We start from the raw sequence: 14,194 nt of genomic DNA, 5'->3' as shown, positions 1-14,194 counted from the left end.
TATCACCACATCCTGGCGCTGACAAGTTGTGTTGCTTATGGGGACCTCCCCCAGCAAACCCTTGCCCAATCATCACTAAACCTATGCCATAGTGTAGCTGATGTAGCCTCTATAGGAAGAGGGCCAAAGTACAAAGCTCCTTGATGAATAGTAGACTTAATTAGGGTTTTTAGAATCTATGGGTACGGTTATCTAGCTCTTAAACCAGGGTAGAGTTTTTAGGGGATTTTGGAAATTTTAGGGTTGAAGGGAGTGTTGTCCAGGTTTGTCCAGAAGCTTTCATGGTGGTGGTTGACTGAAAATTAAATTTGAACTTGGTATATTTTCAGTTTCAGATTCAATTCCAGAGTTAGGATTTTGGGAAAAAAGTAGGGTCTTTGGGGAGGGGTGGTTGAAGCTTAGGTCGAGTCCTAATGGGGGTGGAATGATGTTGATTCTCAAAGGGGATGGGGTTTGGGAAGAGCGTTGGGGGTTGTAGGGGTTATTAGGGTTTGGGGGAAAGGATACTAGGTGCCACAAGAGAGGGGTTTAGAGTGGTTTGAGATGAGGTAGGAGATGGGGAATGGGGAGCGGTGATTACTCACATATTGTTTACTGTTGGGGATTGAAAGCTCTTGAAGAGGAAACACCACAAAGCTGCCAATCTGGAAACCCAAAGCAACTACAATCGCACCCTCCTTTGCTGTGGACTCTTTTGCAAATTTTATTTATTTATCAATAGGCTGATTTGACTAAAAGCCTAGGCGTTATATTTATAGCCTGAACTGAAGTATTCCTACTAGGGCTCAACAAAACAAAGAGTTCTATTTTAAATAAAGTTGCAACTAAAAGGAATTCCTTTTTAAGTAGAACTCCTACTTAGACTAGGACTGCTATATAGCTAATCATAGACTGAAGCAAAAACAAAAATAAGAGTAGGACTGGAGCACTGATACTATCCTGCATCTAATGGGGAACCAATAGGACTTGAATAGAGTTGGCCAAAACAAAAAACTGCCCCGATATGGTTCAGCCTTCCCATAGGGCCGCAGGAAGTAAGGCACCAGCTCTAGGTCTCTTTCAGCCTTCCTTGGGGTGGTCCTGGCACTTCACATCAGTATTGCATCACTTCTTTTGTTGGAGGAATGCCCTAGAATAGTGTTTAGCAAGAAGTAACTACATGCTTAAAAAATCATGAGCACATATTATGCATCCTGAGATAAGGTTGTCCAAACCAATACTATGATAAACTCATGTTAGAACAACCTCGATTGGCAATCTGAAACTCAGACATGAATAAGATTGTCAATGCTATAATGCTAGAAATAGAGATGGTGTCAAACATACTTCCCATCAAACAGATGGAACTCTAGGTGATGTGGCTCAATTTAATAAGGACCACTTCTTCCAAGATCTTTTAAGAGAACTAACTCATATGGGACCAAGAAAGGGTTTCTTGAATTCTTGATTATGGGATATGAGAGTTTATTTATGAGATGGGCTGTGATGGGATGATTTTTCTTTTCAAAGAAAAAGGTTAAGTTGGGTTTTTTGTGGCTAAAGATTATTAGGTTCTTAAACTATATTTAGGGTATCAAGGATATTTAGCCCATCCTTGGGAGGTGACAAATTCCTTGATGGGAAACTGGAGTCTATAGATGTCAGACCAGGTTGAAAAAGGAACAAAGGTAATAATATAGGAATATGATCCCCAAAATTTAAGTGGGTTTAGATGGTTAAATTAGAAGATTTGAAGGTTCTTGTGTAGGTGGTTTAGGGAGTATGAGAATTCAAGAAAATATTTACAGCTTGAAATTGCTTGGTCAGGGGTCAATCTGGAACGTAAGGTCACTAGGGTTGGGGGGATGATGTGCCTAAAGTGTAGGACAGATCTAATGGTTAGTGGTATAGATCTGACCTTGAACTTTGGGTCTCTTGAAAACTCTGATAATTCAAAAAATTCATGAAAAATAGAGAAAAGGGTGAATATGAGAAGGGCAAATGAAGTGTAGGCTGAACACTTAGATGGAGAATGAAGGTTGAATTCTAACCTTCAACCAGTCTCAGGTGTCTAGGCTTGACTTCACCAATAACCTTCCTAGGCTTTTGATCTTCAAACAAATTGACAGAACCAGACCTTCTACTACTCAAATCCTCAAACTAACTGGCTCATTAAATACTGAAACACAGTGCTCGAATGGGAAGCTTTATTACTCATAATCAGAAGTGCCTCTCCCCAACGAGTGGAGAGGTTTATTTATACATGCCAGGGGCTGGGTTTCCTACTTGGACTTGTATTCCCAGTCCAATCTTACTAGCGTTCAAGAATTACTTGGTCTTATAGTCTGCCCCGCACAAAGACTTACTTAGAACTCCTAATTAACCACAAGCTTCTAATAAAAGAAAATTACATACCAAAATTTACAATTCTGCCCCTGACCTAGTGAGTATACTCAAAGAAAGCAGTTGAAATTGAAATGAAGCAATTCAAACTGAAAATACAACAATTGGGCAGCAACCTAGGTGGTTCTCTTGGCCCTCCACTTGGCCTTGAACTTGTTCTTGGACTTGGAGAGCCCAGATGCTGCATCACTAGGGCAACAGAATTTTAAATAATCTCTGAAAGCTGGCAGAGCTGTCTACATGTCGGACTTGAGAATCTGATGAAGAGGTTTTATTGGATCTAGTAATCTGAAATAAATTGGACAAACCATTGGACTTTGAACTTATTCAGATATTTGTTTTGAAATCTGATCCTGTCAGTCTAGTTATATTACATATATTGATATATATTGCATACATCAAGATTTGCTTTTAGCCTAGTTTAAAGAGAAACAAAGTCTATGAATTAAATCGCACGTTTGTATTTTTCATTGTGACAGTTTACTAGTAATTCTGTTCATTATTTTGGGTGTGACAGTTTGCTAGACATCCAACTTAGGAAACCATTCCTGTATGACACTGATACAGTCTGCTGGGCCCCCATTTTTATGGACAGGTAAAGTCCCAAAATATATGAAGATCTAATTTGGCTCTCAACTTTGACAAATTCCTTTCAGATCACACAATTAAACAGAACCACATAAGGCCTTCTTATATGGGCTGTACAAAGAACCTTTTCCTTATGGTTAATGCATACATTATACATGTAGACGTTATTCTAATTGGATACAGTCAGAAAAAAGGATTGGACCAATGTCCCATACATTACCTGACTTGATTCAATTACTAATTGGATCAAACTTGTTCAGATCAAATTAGGACCTTTTTGTAATCCTCTAGTTGATTTGGATTGGAATTGGATCGATTCAAATCCAATGACAGCCCTTATTGCTGGGAATGTCAGTAAAATTGACCTAAATCCTATGCATGTGGGAAAAGCTGAAAACAAAATTACAGCAATGAGAACCTGCAAACCTTTCCAAAGTCTTCAGTTGAAATAATAGATACCACTCGTTTATTCTCCGTGAAGACGTTGCAATATTTACTATTCACAGCAATTGGATTCACCTAAAATAAGGAATGAAAGAAGTCATATTACTTTCAAATGGACAAATAGAACTCTATGACTAATGAGTGTATTTTAGCTTGCATCCAGTTCCACAGACCGTATACAAGCACCCTGGAATTTCAACAAATTGTTCAATGGTTCCTGAGACAGGGAAATGGAACCGATGATAGTCCTGCAAAAGTAAGTAAAATCATATTACTAGTTACTAGAAGATAAAAGTACCATGGCAGCCAACCCTTGACTGCCAAAACAAACCTTAAAAATTAGAGACGGAACCTAACATATACCTGTGGTGCCAATCGAAATATCACCAACGTGCCATTGATGAAAGCAGTGGAGCATATGTCCTTCCCTAGAAGACCTTGAATTGAAAATTTGCGGCCCTGAAAACAACATATGAAGCTGCTGAGAGATTAGGAACTATCTAATTTTTCGAATTTAAATAAAAAAGCTCTAGGAGTTTTAATTAGGGAATTTCCTCTATGCGGATTAGGACCTTCTTCAAGTGCCATCATGTGATATTGAAATTAATCTCAAAACAGCTACACAAAATCCCAGAGAACTGTATAACTCCATCAGTTCTTCGGATGAAGTTTTCAATAGACAATCTCAGAAAGACCAGCTGTGATTCTACAACTTTGGGATCTAGTAATGCCATAATTTCAATATTCCCCAATGCCCATTGATGAGTTCACGATAACCATGGTCTAAATTCTACGACACAAAACTGTAAGTTGACACCCAGTCTAAGTACTGGGTCAATTAGTTCCGTTTATCAGAGTCATAGATTACCTCAATTCTTCAATCTTGGGTGTGACAATTCTTTTGTAATTCACCCCCCCCCCAAAAAAAAAAAAAAAAAAAAAAAAAAAAAAAAAAAAAGCAGTGTAACCCCAGGAGCTTAAAGGAAGTTCAAGCTCAATAACAATTCATGAGAACACTTTAAGGCAGCAAATCCTGTGAAAGGGCATTATTTTATGGGAAAGCCATTTCATGGCCTTGTAGAGATGATGGCCTGCCTCTTTTTAAGCCATGTTGAGGGTTGTTCCTCTGGTTGAAATGCTTACTAGATAGGAGATAGCATCCTATGATTAGCCACCAGTTTCAAGTTTTGGGTCTGATCCTGTCAGTGTGTCCCCCACCATTTTCTGGGTTCCATCTTTGTAGACAAACCAGGGTTTTATCTCCATGTGGAAGATTGCATTCGGTTGGAACTGACCAGAATCAGAGTCAGTGGCATGAACAAAACAGGGTGATGGGCAACAATATTTGAGAACCATGAAGCTGCCATACGGCAAATATCTGACGCATCCAGTAATGCAGATCAAATGAAGGATCCTGGACGTGCGCAGGGATTAACGCAGTGGCAGAAAATAGAACAACAGACATTAAGATAATATGCTAGTTGTTATAAATAGATACTGAGTTATAGACACCATACTTTCCTAGTTGTTAAGTTGTAATCTCATTATAAATAAGTGGACTGTGTCATTATACAAAGTAGAAGCATTCCTTAGTTTTATGATTCTCAACTTGGTATCAGAGCCCAAAAACCTAAGCACACATTTTCTTCTCTTTTGCACCACCAATAAGGTTCCCTTCCATCACCTGTGGGTGTTATGGCCCCCCTGGTTATCCGAAATGCAAGAATAGTCACCATCTTCATTCTCTATGTTAACAATAGTGATTACTGGTAATGATGAAGGTAAAATCTCCAACTTAAAGTCACCATTGGTGAAGGAATTTGAGATTGACTATTTGTGGCCTCTGTGGGGCTTCTGCTGAATTATGTTGCCAGATCCAGTAAATGTATCCTCATTTCCCAATGCAAGTATGTCCCATACCTTCTCATTGAGACTGCTATGTTTGGTAGATGCCTGCGCACTGTCCCATATAGGCTAATTATTGACTAAGCAATGCTGATGGCTAGTATTAGACAAGGAATGCTACCCAAGAGCGAAAGACAAGTTGGCATGTTGGCCCATTTGTCCCACATTGCCTATGCCAAAGGTATTGTTTGCCACTTCCTCCATGATCCTTGGACATCATATCTTGAGTCTTGTGTACTCTTGGGAAAGGTAATCTCTTTTCTAATAATGGACATTTGAAGTTAGAGGCCTCGATAATGCTGACTGGGCTGACTTAACTGATGATAGAAGATTCACTTTGGACACGGTTAACATTGCTACATGCCAAAGCAAGATCCAGTTGGTTGTGTCCCGCTCTACAGTGGAAGCCACGTATCATGCAACGAATTAGAATTTGTGTTAATGTGCCTTAAGGGTCTTTTTTCTTTGTAACCTTTAAAGACCCTATGTGTTCACTGTGATAATAAGGCTCCTATTATTGTTGCTCGTAGCCTGGTTCAGCACGACAAAATGAAGCATGGTGACATTGACAAGCACTTCATCAAGGAGAAGTTTGAGCAATAATTAGTTGGCATTTTCCTTGTCATAGTTGAAAATGAAATAGTTGATGAGTTTACAAAGGGATTAATTTTAACGTGTTTCATCCTCCAAGTTGACTTGTATGATATCTTTGCATGAACTTAAGGGGCAGGGTAGACTTACATTCCCAATTTGGTACCTCCACTTCCTTTTGGATTGACCCTTGGCATCCAATGGGTATCTTGTTCACTCTCCTGGGCCCTAGAACTATCTATGACTCCTGTATCCCAAAATCCATCCCCCTCTCCTCCTTTATCTCTAATGGCTCTTGGTCCCCCTCCCACAACCTTGTCTCACACAGGTTTGGAACTCCCTCCGCCCTCTTTCATCCATGCCGCTGATTGCATTACTTGGCTTCACCCCCTTACCTCATCCTTTACTACTGCCTCGGCTTGGAACCTCCTCAGAACCCCCTCCCCCTGTCCCCTGGACTCCCCTTGTTTGGTTCAAAGGCAATATCCCCTGCCACTTCCTTACCCTTAGGAGTAACCTCGCTCTCCCAACCCAAGCATTCCTCATCAGCCGCCACATCCCTGCCAACCCCAACTGTACCCTTTGTTGGAATAGTTCAGACTTCAGAGTACCTTGACCATTTATTTTTCTATTGCCCGCTCTCCTGCTCTGTTTGGACCCTAGCCCTAGCTTCCATTTGGCCCCAATTGCGATGTTCCTTTGGCTTTGCCCATGATTGGAACTGGATCTTGAGAAGTTATGCTGGCGTCACTATCTGTGACAAGTGGGTAAGTTTGTCTTTGCCGCCACTATCCATTATCTTTGGTGGGAGCGTAACATGAGAAGATGGACTTCCAAATCCCGATCTCGAGATATGATTTGGACTGCCATTTATTTTGATGTTTCTTCGAGACTTCTCTCTCTCCCCCATCCCCCTATTATTGACTCTCTAAGAAATAGGCTGATTGTTAGTTATTGGAGTCTCACTTCTCCTATCAAGTCCCTTCCTTGACTGGTCTTCTCCCCCCCCCCCTTCTCTCCCATTTTGTATGTGCTCTTGTTTTGCTTTCAGTTTATTAAATTAATTATTCATCCAAAAAAAAAGTTGTAATCTCATTATAAATAAAGTGGACTTCTGAAGTTATTCACAAGTAGAGTAATTTCCTAACTCTGATTCTCAACTACAGATTCAGGATTCAGACATGTAACAGTTAAGGAAACAAGAGAAGGCAGATATGAGATTAAACAAGAAGCAATTTTTGAAGGATAACAGCAGTAGGTTAGTATATCAAAATAAACAGAGAACATAAAGGGAAATTACTTTGGAGTATTTATTCTCCCAAAAAGGGGGGCAAGATCAGAAAAGGGCAAACTGACCTTAATCCAAAATCTTAGACTATCTTCAATTGATTTAAATGCCATCAGACGGCTATCAGCAGCACAAACAGCAACGTCATCATGTTCCTTGTGGGCAATGGGTCTTGCATTATGCTTCAACTCTCTCACGAAAAATTCATTAAATGTCTGCATAATAAAAGTTGAATATTTTTTGTGATAAAAAAGAGAATACTGATAGGCATATGTTGGATTCAGATCACTTATCAACCAACAGACCCAAATAGGGGAAGCAACACAAAAAAAGAAAGAAGAACCATGAGAAACCTACTAGAGATTACCTTAAACTGCTCTATAGGGTACTTCACATCAGCCATATTAAGTTGATCCTGTGACAGCTCAATTCGAAAAAGTGAGATAAGAATAATAAAGAGACTAGAGATGCATGTCATATGTACAAATATAATATCCATGTACGGTTAATATATTAGGCTGAGTACATAATATATATAACCTAAGATTCAGTTCGACAATTGAATTCTAGAGTTTCTTACAAGTGTAGTCATATGAACATTATGCAACGATATAATCCAACCACTCTGTGGGGTTAGTTACATGACTCCAGTTGCCCTCTATGAAGGTTTTATCTTCTGGTATATCTTTAACAGCTAATCTATTTCTTTCTTGTATCTTTATCCAGAATGATTGTGAATTAGCTATACAACGGTCAGGATTTGGGGATCCAATTTCTACAATTTTAGCATCGAGAAGCATCGAATATGTAAATTGGCACCAAAAAGAAGGACAATGCAGTATAAAAAACTAGCCAAACAAAGTTAAAGACAGAAAGAAATCCACATTTCCCTGCCCTTTACCACTTTCCTGACTCTGCCTAAGCCAGCAGACTGTTGGTGCACAAATAATCTAAAGAGAAATCAAGAACAGAGAAAACAGGAAAAAGACGTAGGAGAGGAGTAAAATAAAGGGGAGGTAGAAGAGAATACAGTACTTTGCATTATGGATGAAGTGCTGGCATCTTGGCCAATTTGGAGGTAGTTGACCTCTTTTCAAGTTGCCTAGAGAAATAAATTAGGATTTTAACACTTCTATTTGTAGTTTGCAGTTACAAATAAATAGGGCTGTATAGCCGTTAGATAACTAACCACTCATGAATGTTTCCACATTTTAAGTAACTAACCCATAAACACCAATGGTTAATATAGCCAACTCAAGCACACTACAACATGATACATACTGAATATTAAGTAGTTATAAATAATTAGTAAATTAGATAAACATATTGTAGGTAACACACACCCTCATCCCCTTGGTTCTCTGTCATGGCTGGCCACCCTGAGTGGCTATGCCATTCCTTCTCCTTCATTCTCCATCTCCCTCGTGCCCAACACCCAGTACTAGAGCTCTTTATTCAGCCAAGTTCTTTTGTCTGCCAAAGAGGGTCTCCCCCTCCTTTTTGGCATTAACGAAGATTGCCTTATTTCAGTTTGGAAATCTCAACTCCAAATTTTCTAATGGAAAAATTGTCCCATGATCATTTCCTCAGTCATTCCTTCGCCCTCAGCCCCCATCTCCCTCCTTCCACGCACCCAGTTCTAGAGCTCTTCAGTGAAGGCCCTTTGTCTGTCAAAGCATGTCTCCCCATCTATGTGGGATCTGCTAGGATTGCCTTATTTCAGTCCGAAGATCTTAACTCTGAAGCTTCTAATTGAAAAAATTGTCTTATGAGCCATTCACTTAGCAATAGATCCATCTCCTCAATGCTGATAACTCTTCGTTACCAAACAATGGAGAACATAAGGAATGATGGTTTACATGATGGACGACGGATTCATCTTCAAATATTTTCATGAATAGCACAAGATGAGAACTCCCGGCCTTCAAGGAAGACCTAGCAAGTGGAAAAGTCCATTTTCCTCTACTAGTGGGTACCTACAACCCAACAAAGCTAACCCAAGGTTCAAGATCTTGTTCTCGAGGGCAATCTTGCCCTTGAGAAAAACCGAGATCTTGCTTGAGTTGGTAAGATCATGAGATCTCGGGTGAGATATGGTAATCTTGAGGGCCCAACTCAAGTGAACTCGAAGGTCCATCTCTGGGGGTTTAAGGGTTAGGTTTGGGCTCAAAGTTGGTATTTAGCCTATTTTAGGCCTTCTAAACAAACTAAACAAACTGGTGGCCTTAGATTTGTGAGAAAACAACCCTATGTATGAGTTCTAATTCAACCCTAAGTACAAAACCAAATGTTGTAGGAATAAACAGGCAAGGTTATAAAAAAGGAAATATAGAACTATTAGGACATATAAATGAAAAGCAAGTGAAAAGATACATCAAATAACTTAAATTGTTCAAAATTCCATCCCTATGAGTACAACACAACGTCATCATTCTCGAATCTAGAGAATACAGTAGTACAACCATTGATAAGTTCAACAAATATTTTTTCATAAATTAAAATACTTTTTGTAACCTTAGAAAATGTATTTCTTTTAAATTCAACAATTCAAAAAATAAATTAATAACAAAAAATTAGTTTTTTTTAATGAAAATGTAGATCAAAGCAAGATATTAAACATACGTTTAATCCACACACAAAGACTTACTCTAGAACATAGTAGTTGGAAAAAATCAAACTGGGGAAAAATTTCACCTTTTTTTTTTGGATGAATAAAGACACATATTAAAAACAACACAACAAGAATACAAGAGGAGAAAGGGGGAAAGGGGAAACAAGCAACTCAAGTGGGAGGCCTAAAAGGAGAGGTGAGATTCCAGGAACTAACAATTAGCCTATTCCTGGGAGAATCGATCACCGTGGGGTGGGGAAAAGAGAGGAGTCTAGAAGAGACCTCAAAACAAATGTTCTTCCAAATCATATCAAGGGAAAGGGACTTGGAAGACCAACGCCTAAGATTTCGCTCCCACCATAAGTGGTGGACAACCGCACGAAACACTAGCTTGTCAACTCGATCGCAAGGAGAGGACCCAGGGAAGGCTCGTAAGCACCAAGCCCAATCTCGGGCAAAGCCGTAAGAGCGTCTCGACCTAGGCCAAATGGAGGCAAGGGCTTTCTCCCAAAGAGATCAGGAGAAGGGGCATAAAAAGAAGAGGCGATGAAGGTCTTCGGGGCAATTCCAACAAAGGATGCAGTTAGGGTTAGTAGGGCTGTGGCGGCTTATGAGGAAGGATTGGGTAGGCAGTGCTAGGTTAAGGGCTCTCCAAAGGGTAAGAGAATGATGGGGTATGTGACCTTTAAACCAAACAAGTGGGGCCCATGGAGCCGGGGTAAAGGAAGGTCTAACAAGGTTCCAAGTAGAGGAAGTGGTAAAGAGATTGGAGGAGGTAGGGAGCCAAATAGTGGAGTCATGGTGGGTGTCAGCTATGAGGGGGGGGGGGGAGGGGGACCAAGAGGCAATGGAAATGAAGGTAGAGAGAGGGGTAAGCTTGGGGATGCGGGTGTCATAGACAATGTGGGGGCCAAGGAGGGTATAGAGAATGCATGACAGGTGCCAAGGGCCAAGCCAAAAGGAGGTGGAAGATCCGGTGGAGATTCGGGTGGAGGTGGCAGGAAGGGCTAGGGGGCGGAGAAGGAGGAGTTTTCTTCAGACTCGAGAAGGGTTGGAAGGGATGGGAGTAGTCCAGAAGGAGTCGGATTTTAGCAAATGAGAGTACACCCAAGAAACCCAAATGGAGTTATGCTTGGACGCAATTTTCCAGATGAGTTTAAGGTGGCAGGCAAGGTTAATTTTGGAGATACGCCGAATACCCACCTCCTCCGGATTTGGGATGACAAACAGAAATCCAACCAATGGAATGGAGGAATCTGGAGGATTCCTGGCCTTTCCAAAGGAAGGCGCAACAGAGAGCCTCTATGGTTCGGATTGTGGCTTTAGGGATGGAAAATATTCCGCACCATAGAGAGGTAAGAAGATTGAAGAACAAAGCGAATAAGAGTCATTCGACCAACAAAGGAGAGAAGCTTGCCTTTCCAGAGTTGTACCTTTTTCCTGATATGGTCGAGCATGGGAAAGCAATGATGACGGGTGAGACGACCTGGGATAAGGGGGAGACCAAGGTAGGTGACAGGGAAGGAACCTGGCCTGAAACCCATGAGGAGGAATAGGGAGGATCTGACAGAGTCAGAGACACCAGAAAGAAACAGGGTAGACTTGTCCAAATTGACCTAAAGACCCGAGAGGGCCTCAAAGGAGGATAGGGCATCCAAGATGGAGGACATGGAAAGGTGGTTAGCTTTGGTAAAGATCATGAGGTCATCAGCGAAAGCGAGATGAGTGAGGTTTAGGGATTTGCATTTAGGGATGGGGAAGATTAGGAGCTAATCGGTTTTGGATTGGAGAAGGCGAGAGAGGACCTTAAGAGCCAATGAGAAAAGATAAGGGGAAAGGGGGCAGCCTTGGTTAATGCCCACATGGGAAGGAAAATACCCAGCCGAGGAGCCGTTGTTAAGGATAGAGAAGTGGGGGGAGGAGATGCAAATCTCAATCCAGTGGACAAAGGGAGGAGGATAGCCCATAATAGAGGGAACTTCACTAATGAAGTCCCAATGAATGGAATCGAAGGCTTTATGGAGGTCAACCTTAAGAAGAGCAGCCAAGGAATGGTTAGCACAGTCAAATCCGCGCACACTTTCTGCACAGAGGAGGATATTATCCGAGATGCTACACCCAGAGAAAATTTCACCTTGCTTGAAGAACAATCTCAAATGCCCTTGATTGTTCTAGTTTTGTTGATGTAGATGTGGTAAACCTTGGTTAGGAGTGTTACAAGTGAAGATCCGGCAACGATTAGGTGAAAAATCTGGCCAAAGTCAGCCTTTGGAGCTTGTTATCTATATAGGAGGTGAAAGGAGTGAGAGAGAGTTGAGATGAGATTGGATCTCACTTCGGCTTGATCGAGTTTGGTAAAGGAAAGGCTTGGGTTGCACCAAGATCTTGACTCCATCGAGATCTCGGTTGAGTTAGAGGATTTTTTGGTATCAACGTACATCTTGTCTCGCTAGACCAAAAAAGTGAGATCTCAGCAAGATCTCTGACCATGCTATCCAACTCAAATAACAACAAAAAGAAGCCTTATCCCAATTCCCAACTAAAAGGGGCCGGCTACATGGATCCTTGCCTTCTAATCGGCTCTATTTAAGGCTATACTAGATACAATGCCTAAGTCATGCATATCCTTTCTCACCACTTCCTCTAAGGTTATGTTAGGTCTACCCCCAACTCTTCTAATTCCTTTGATTTGAACTAAATCACTTCTGTGCAAAAGGGCATTTAAAGGCCTATGTTGAACATGGCCATCCCGTAGGTTATCATTTATCGGAGCTACTCCTAGTCTAGCTTTGATATGATCATTCCTTACTTTATCCTTTCTTGTTTTAAGTAAATAAAAGCTTGGTGATATCCATTTCAAAGTTGAGAAACTAAGAATGATTTTATGTAGGGATAATTACTATTGCCCCCTGTACTTTGATTTTATTACTATTGTATCCCCTGTACTTTTCAAAATTACTAATCCAACCTTTAACTTTGTCTACAATTACTATTGCCCCCTACCATCAAGTTCCGTTAGTTTACTGATGATGTGGCATCTTTATATTTTCTCAAAAACCCCAAAATACCCTTATACTTATCTCTTTACTTATTTACCCTTTTGTCAAGTTACAATAGTACCCTTAATTAAATGTGGAGAAAAAAGTAACTATAATCCGTTTTATTCTAAAAAAATATCACCAAATAAAGAAAGAATGATTGAATAAAACTCAAATAGAAACCGAAGAGGAAGGAAAATCGAATTCAACTCAAATTGAAAATTGAATATCACCTAAAATATTTTCAAAATAAATGAAGTTTAGTGAAGGTGGGAAACCAAATTGGATTTGGATTTTGCTCATTTCTTTAATTCAAAATAAATGAATTCAAAATACATGAAGCTTAGTGAAGGCGGAAAACCAAATCGGATTTGGATTTTGCCCATTTCTTTAATTCAAAATGAATGAATTCAAAATAGATGAAGTTTAGTGAAGGTGGGAAACCAAATCGGATTTGGATTTTGCCCATTTCATTAATTCAAAATAAATGAAGTTTAGGGTAAAATTGACATTTAATCTGGTTTTTATAAATGGGGTAGCATCGTCTTTTGATTTCTTAATTTTAATGAAGGGCAAATTAGAGATTACATATTTAAACTTAACGGCTACTCAACACCGTTATAAGGAAGGGGGGCAACAGTAATTATCCCTTTTAAGTATCTTCAATCCCAAACTGGAGACAACCTCTTATAAGAGAGGAAAAATTATTGAAAAAGTTAGAAGTTGAATTATTTAAAGAGTTATTTTGGAAACAAAAATTCAGGTTGGAATGGTTAGACAAAGGAGATAGAAATTTGAAAATTTTCCATGTTACCTCAAGGAAAAGGCAACATAACAATATTTTGAGGATAAAAGACTGCCAAGGTAATTGGACTCAGTCTGATCAAGAAACTAATGATCTTCTTTGCAAGCATTTTAAGGATATCTTTAAGGAGGATCCAATTGATGTGGATGTGCTGGGAGAGGTTCTTCCATTGGACTAGCTGAGTATAACTAGAAGAGGAGGATTTTAATCTGTGCAAAATTTTCGCGATGGATGAAATAAAAGTGGTGTTATTTTTTCTGCACCCCTTGAATCTCTCGGGAATGATGAATTTCCCCCTATATATTTTCAGGCATAATGGGATTTGTCAAGAATGATATGCACAATTTTGTGGTGAACTTCTTCAAGGAAAGGAAAATTCCATAGCAGCTCAACCAAACCCTTATTTGTTTCATCCCTAAAAGTAAAGAGGAAAATTCTGCAGATATTGCCAAATCAGTTAATGTCAAGTGTTGGTTAAGGTAGTTACCATTTACAAAATTATCTCCAACCGATTAAAGAAGAAGATAGACTCAATCATGGAT

The 14,194-nt window shown here is 39.9% G+C and overlaps 1 protein-coding gene across 1 annotated transcript in view; it reads right to left on the bottom strand.

The window, feature by feature from the left end:
* Positions 1–14,194, bottom strand: part of LOC149008823 (phosphatidylserine decarboxylase proenzyme 3-like) — a 63,295-nt gene that overhangs the window by 3,634 nt on the left and 45,467 nt on the right. Inside the window, exons 14-18 of the mRNA XM_089160661.1 lie at positions 7,566–7,613; positions 7,267–7,413; positions 3,778–3,873; positions 3,588–3,662; positions 3,397–3,489 (exon numbers count right to left, since the gene is read on the bottom strand). Of these exons, the coding sequence (XP_089016787.1) occupies positions 3,397–3,489; positions 3,588–3,662; positions 3,778–3,873; positions 7,267–7,413; positions 7,566–7,613 (459 nt within the window). The remainder of the gene's footprint in view (positions 1–3,396; positions 3,490–3,587; positions 3,663–3,777; positions 3,874–7,266; positions 7,414–7,565; positions 7,614–14,194) is intronic.

This window comes from Hakea prostrata, chromosome 7, assembly GCF_041222555.1.
Source record: "Hakea prostrata isolate BN-2017 chromosome 7, UWA_Hpros_2, whole genome shotgun sequence".
In the NCBI taxonomy this organism is placed as follows: Eukaryota; Viridiplantae; Streptophyta; class Magnoliopsida; order Proteales; family Proteaceae; genus Hakea; species Hakea prostrata.
Note: the sequence above shows the minus strand (reverse complement) of the source record. Positions and strands in the feature narration are given on the sequence as shown.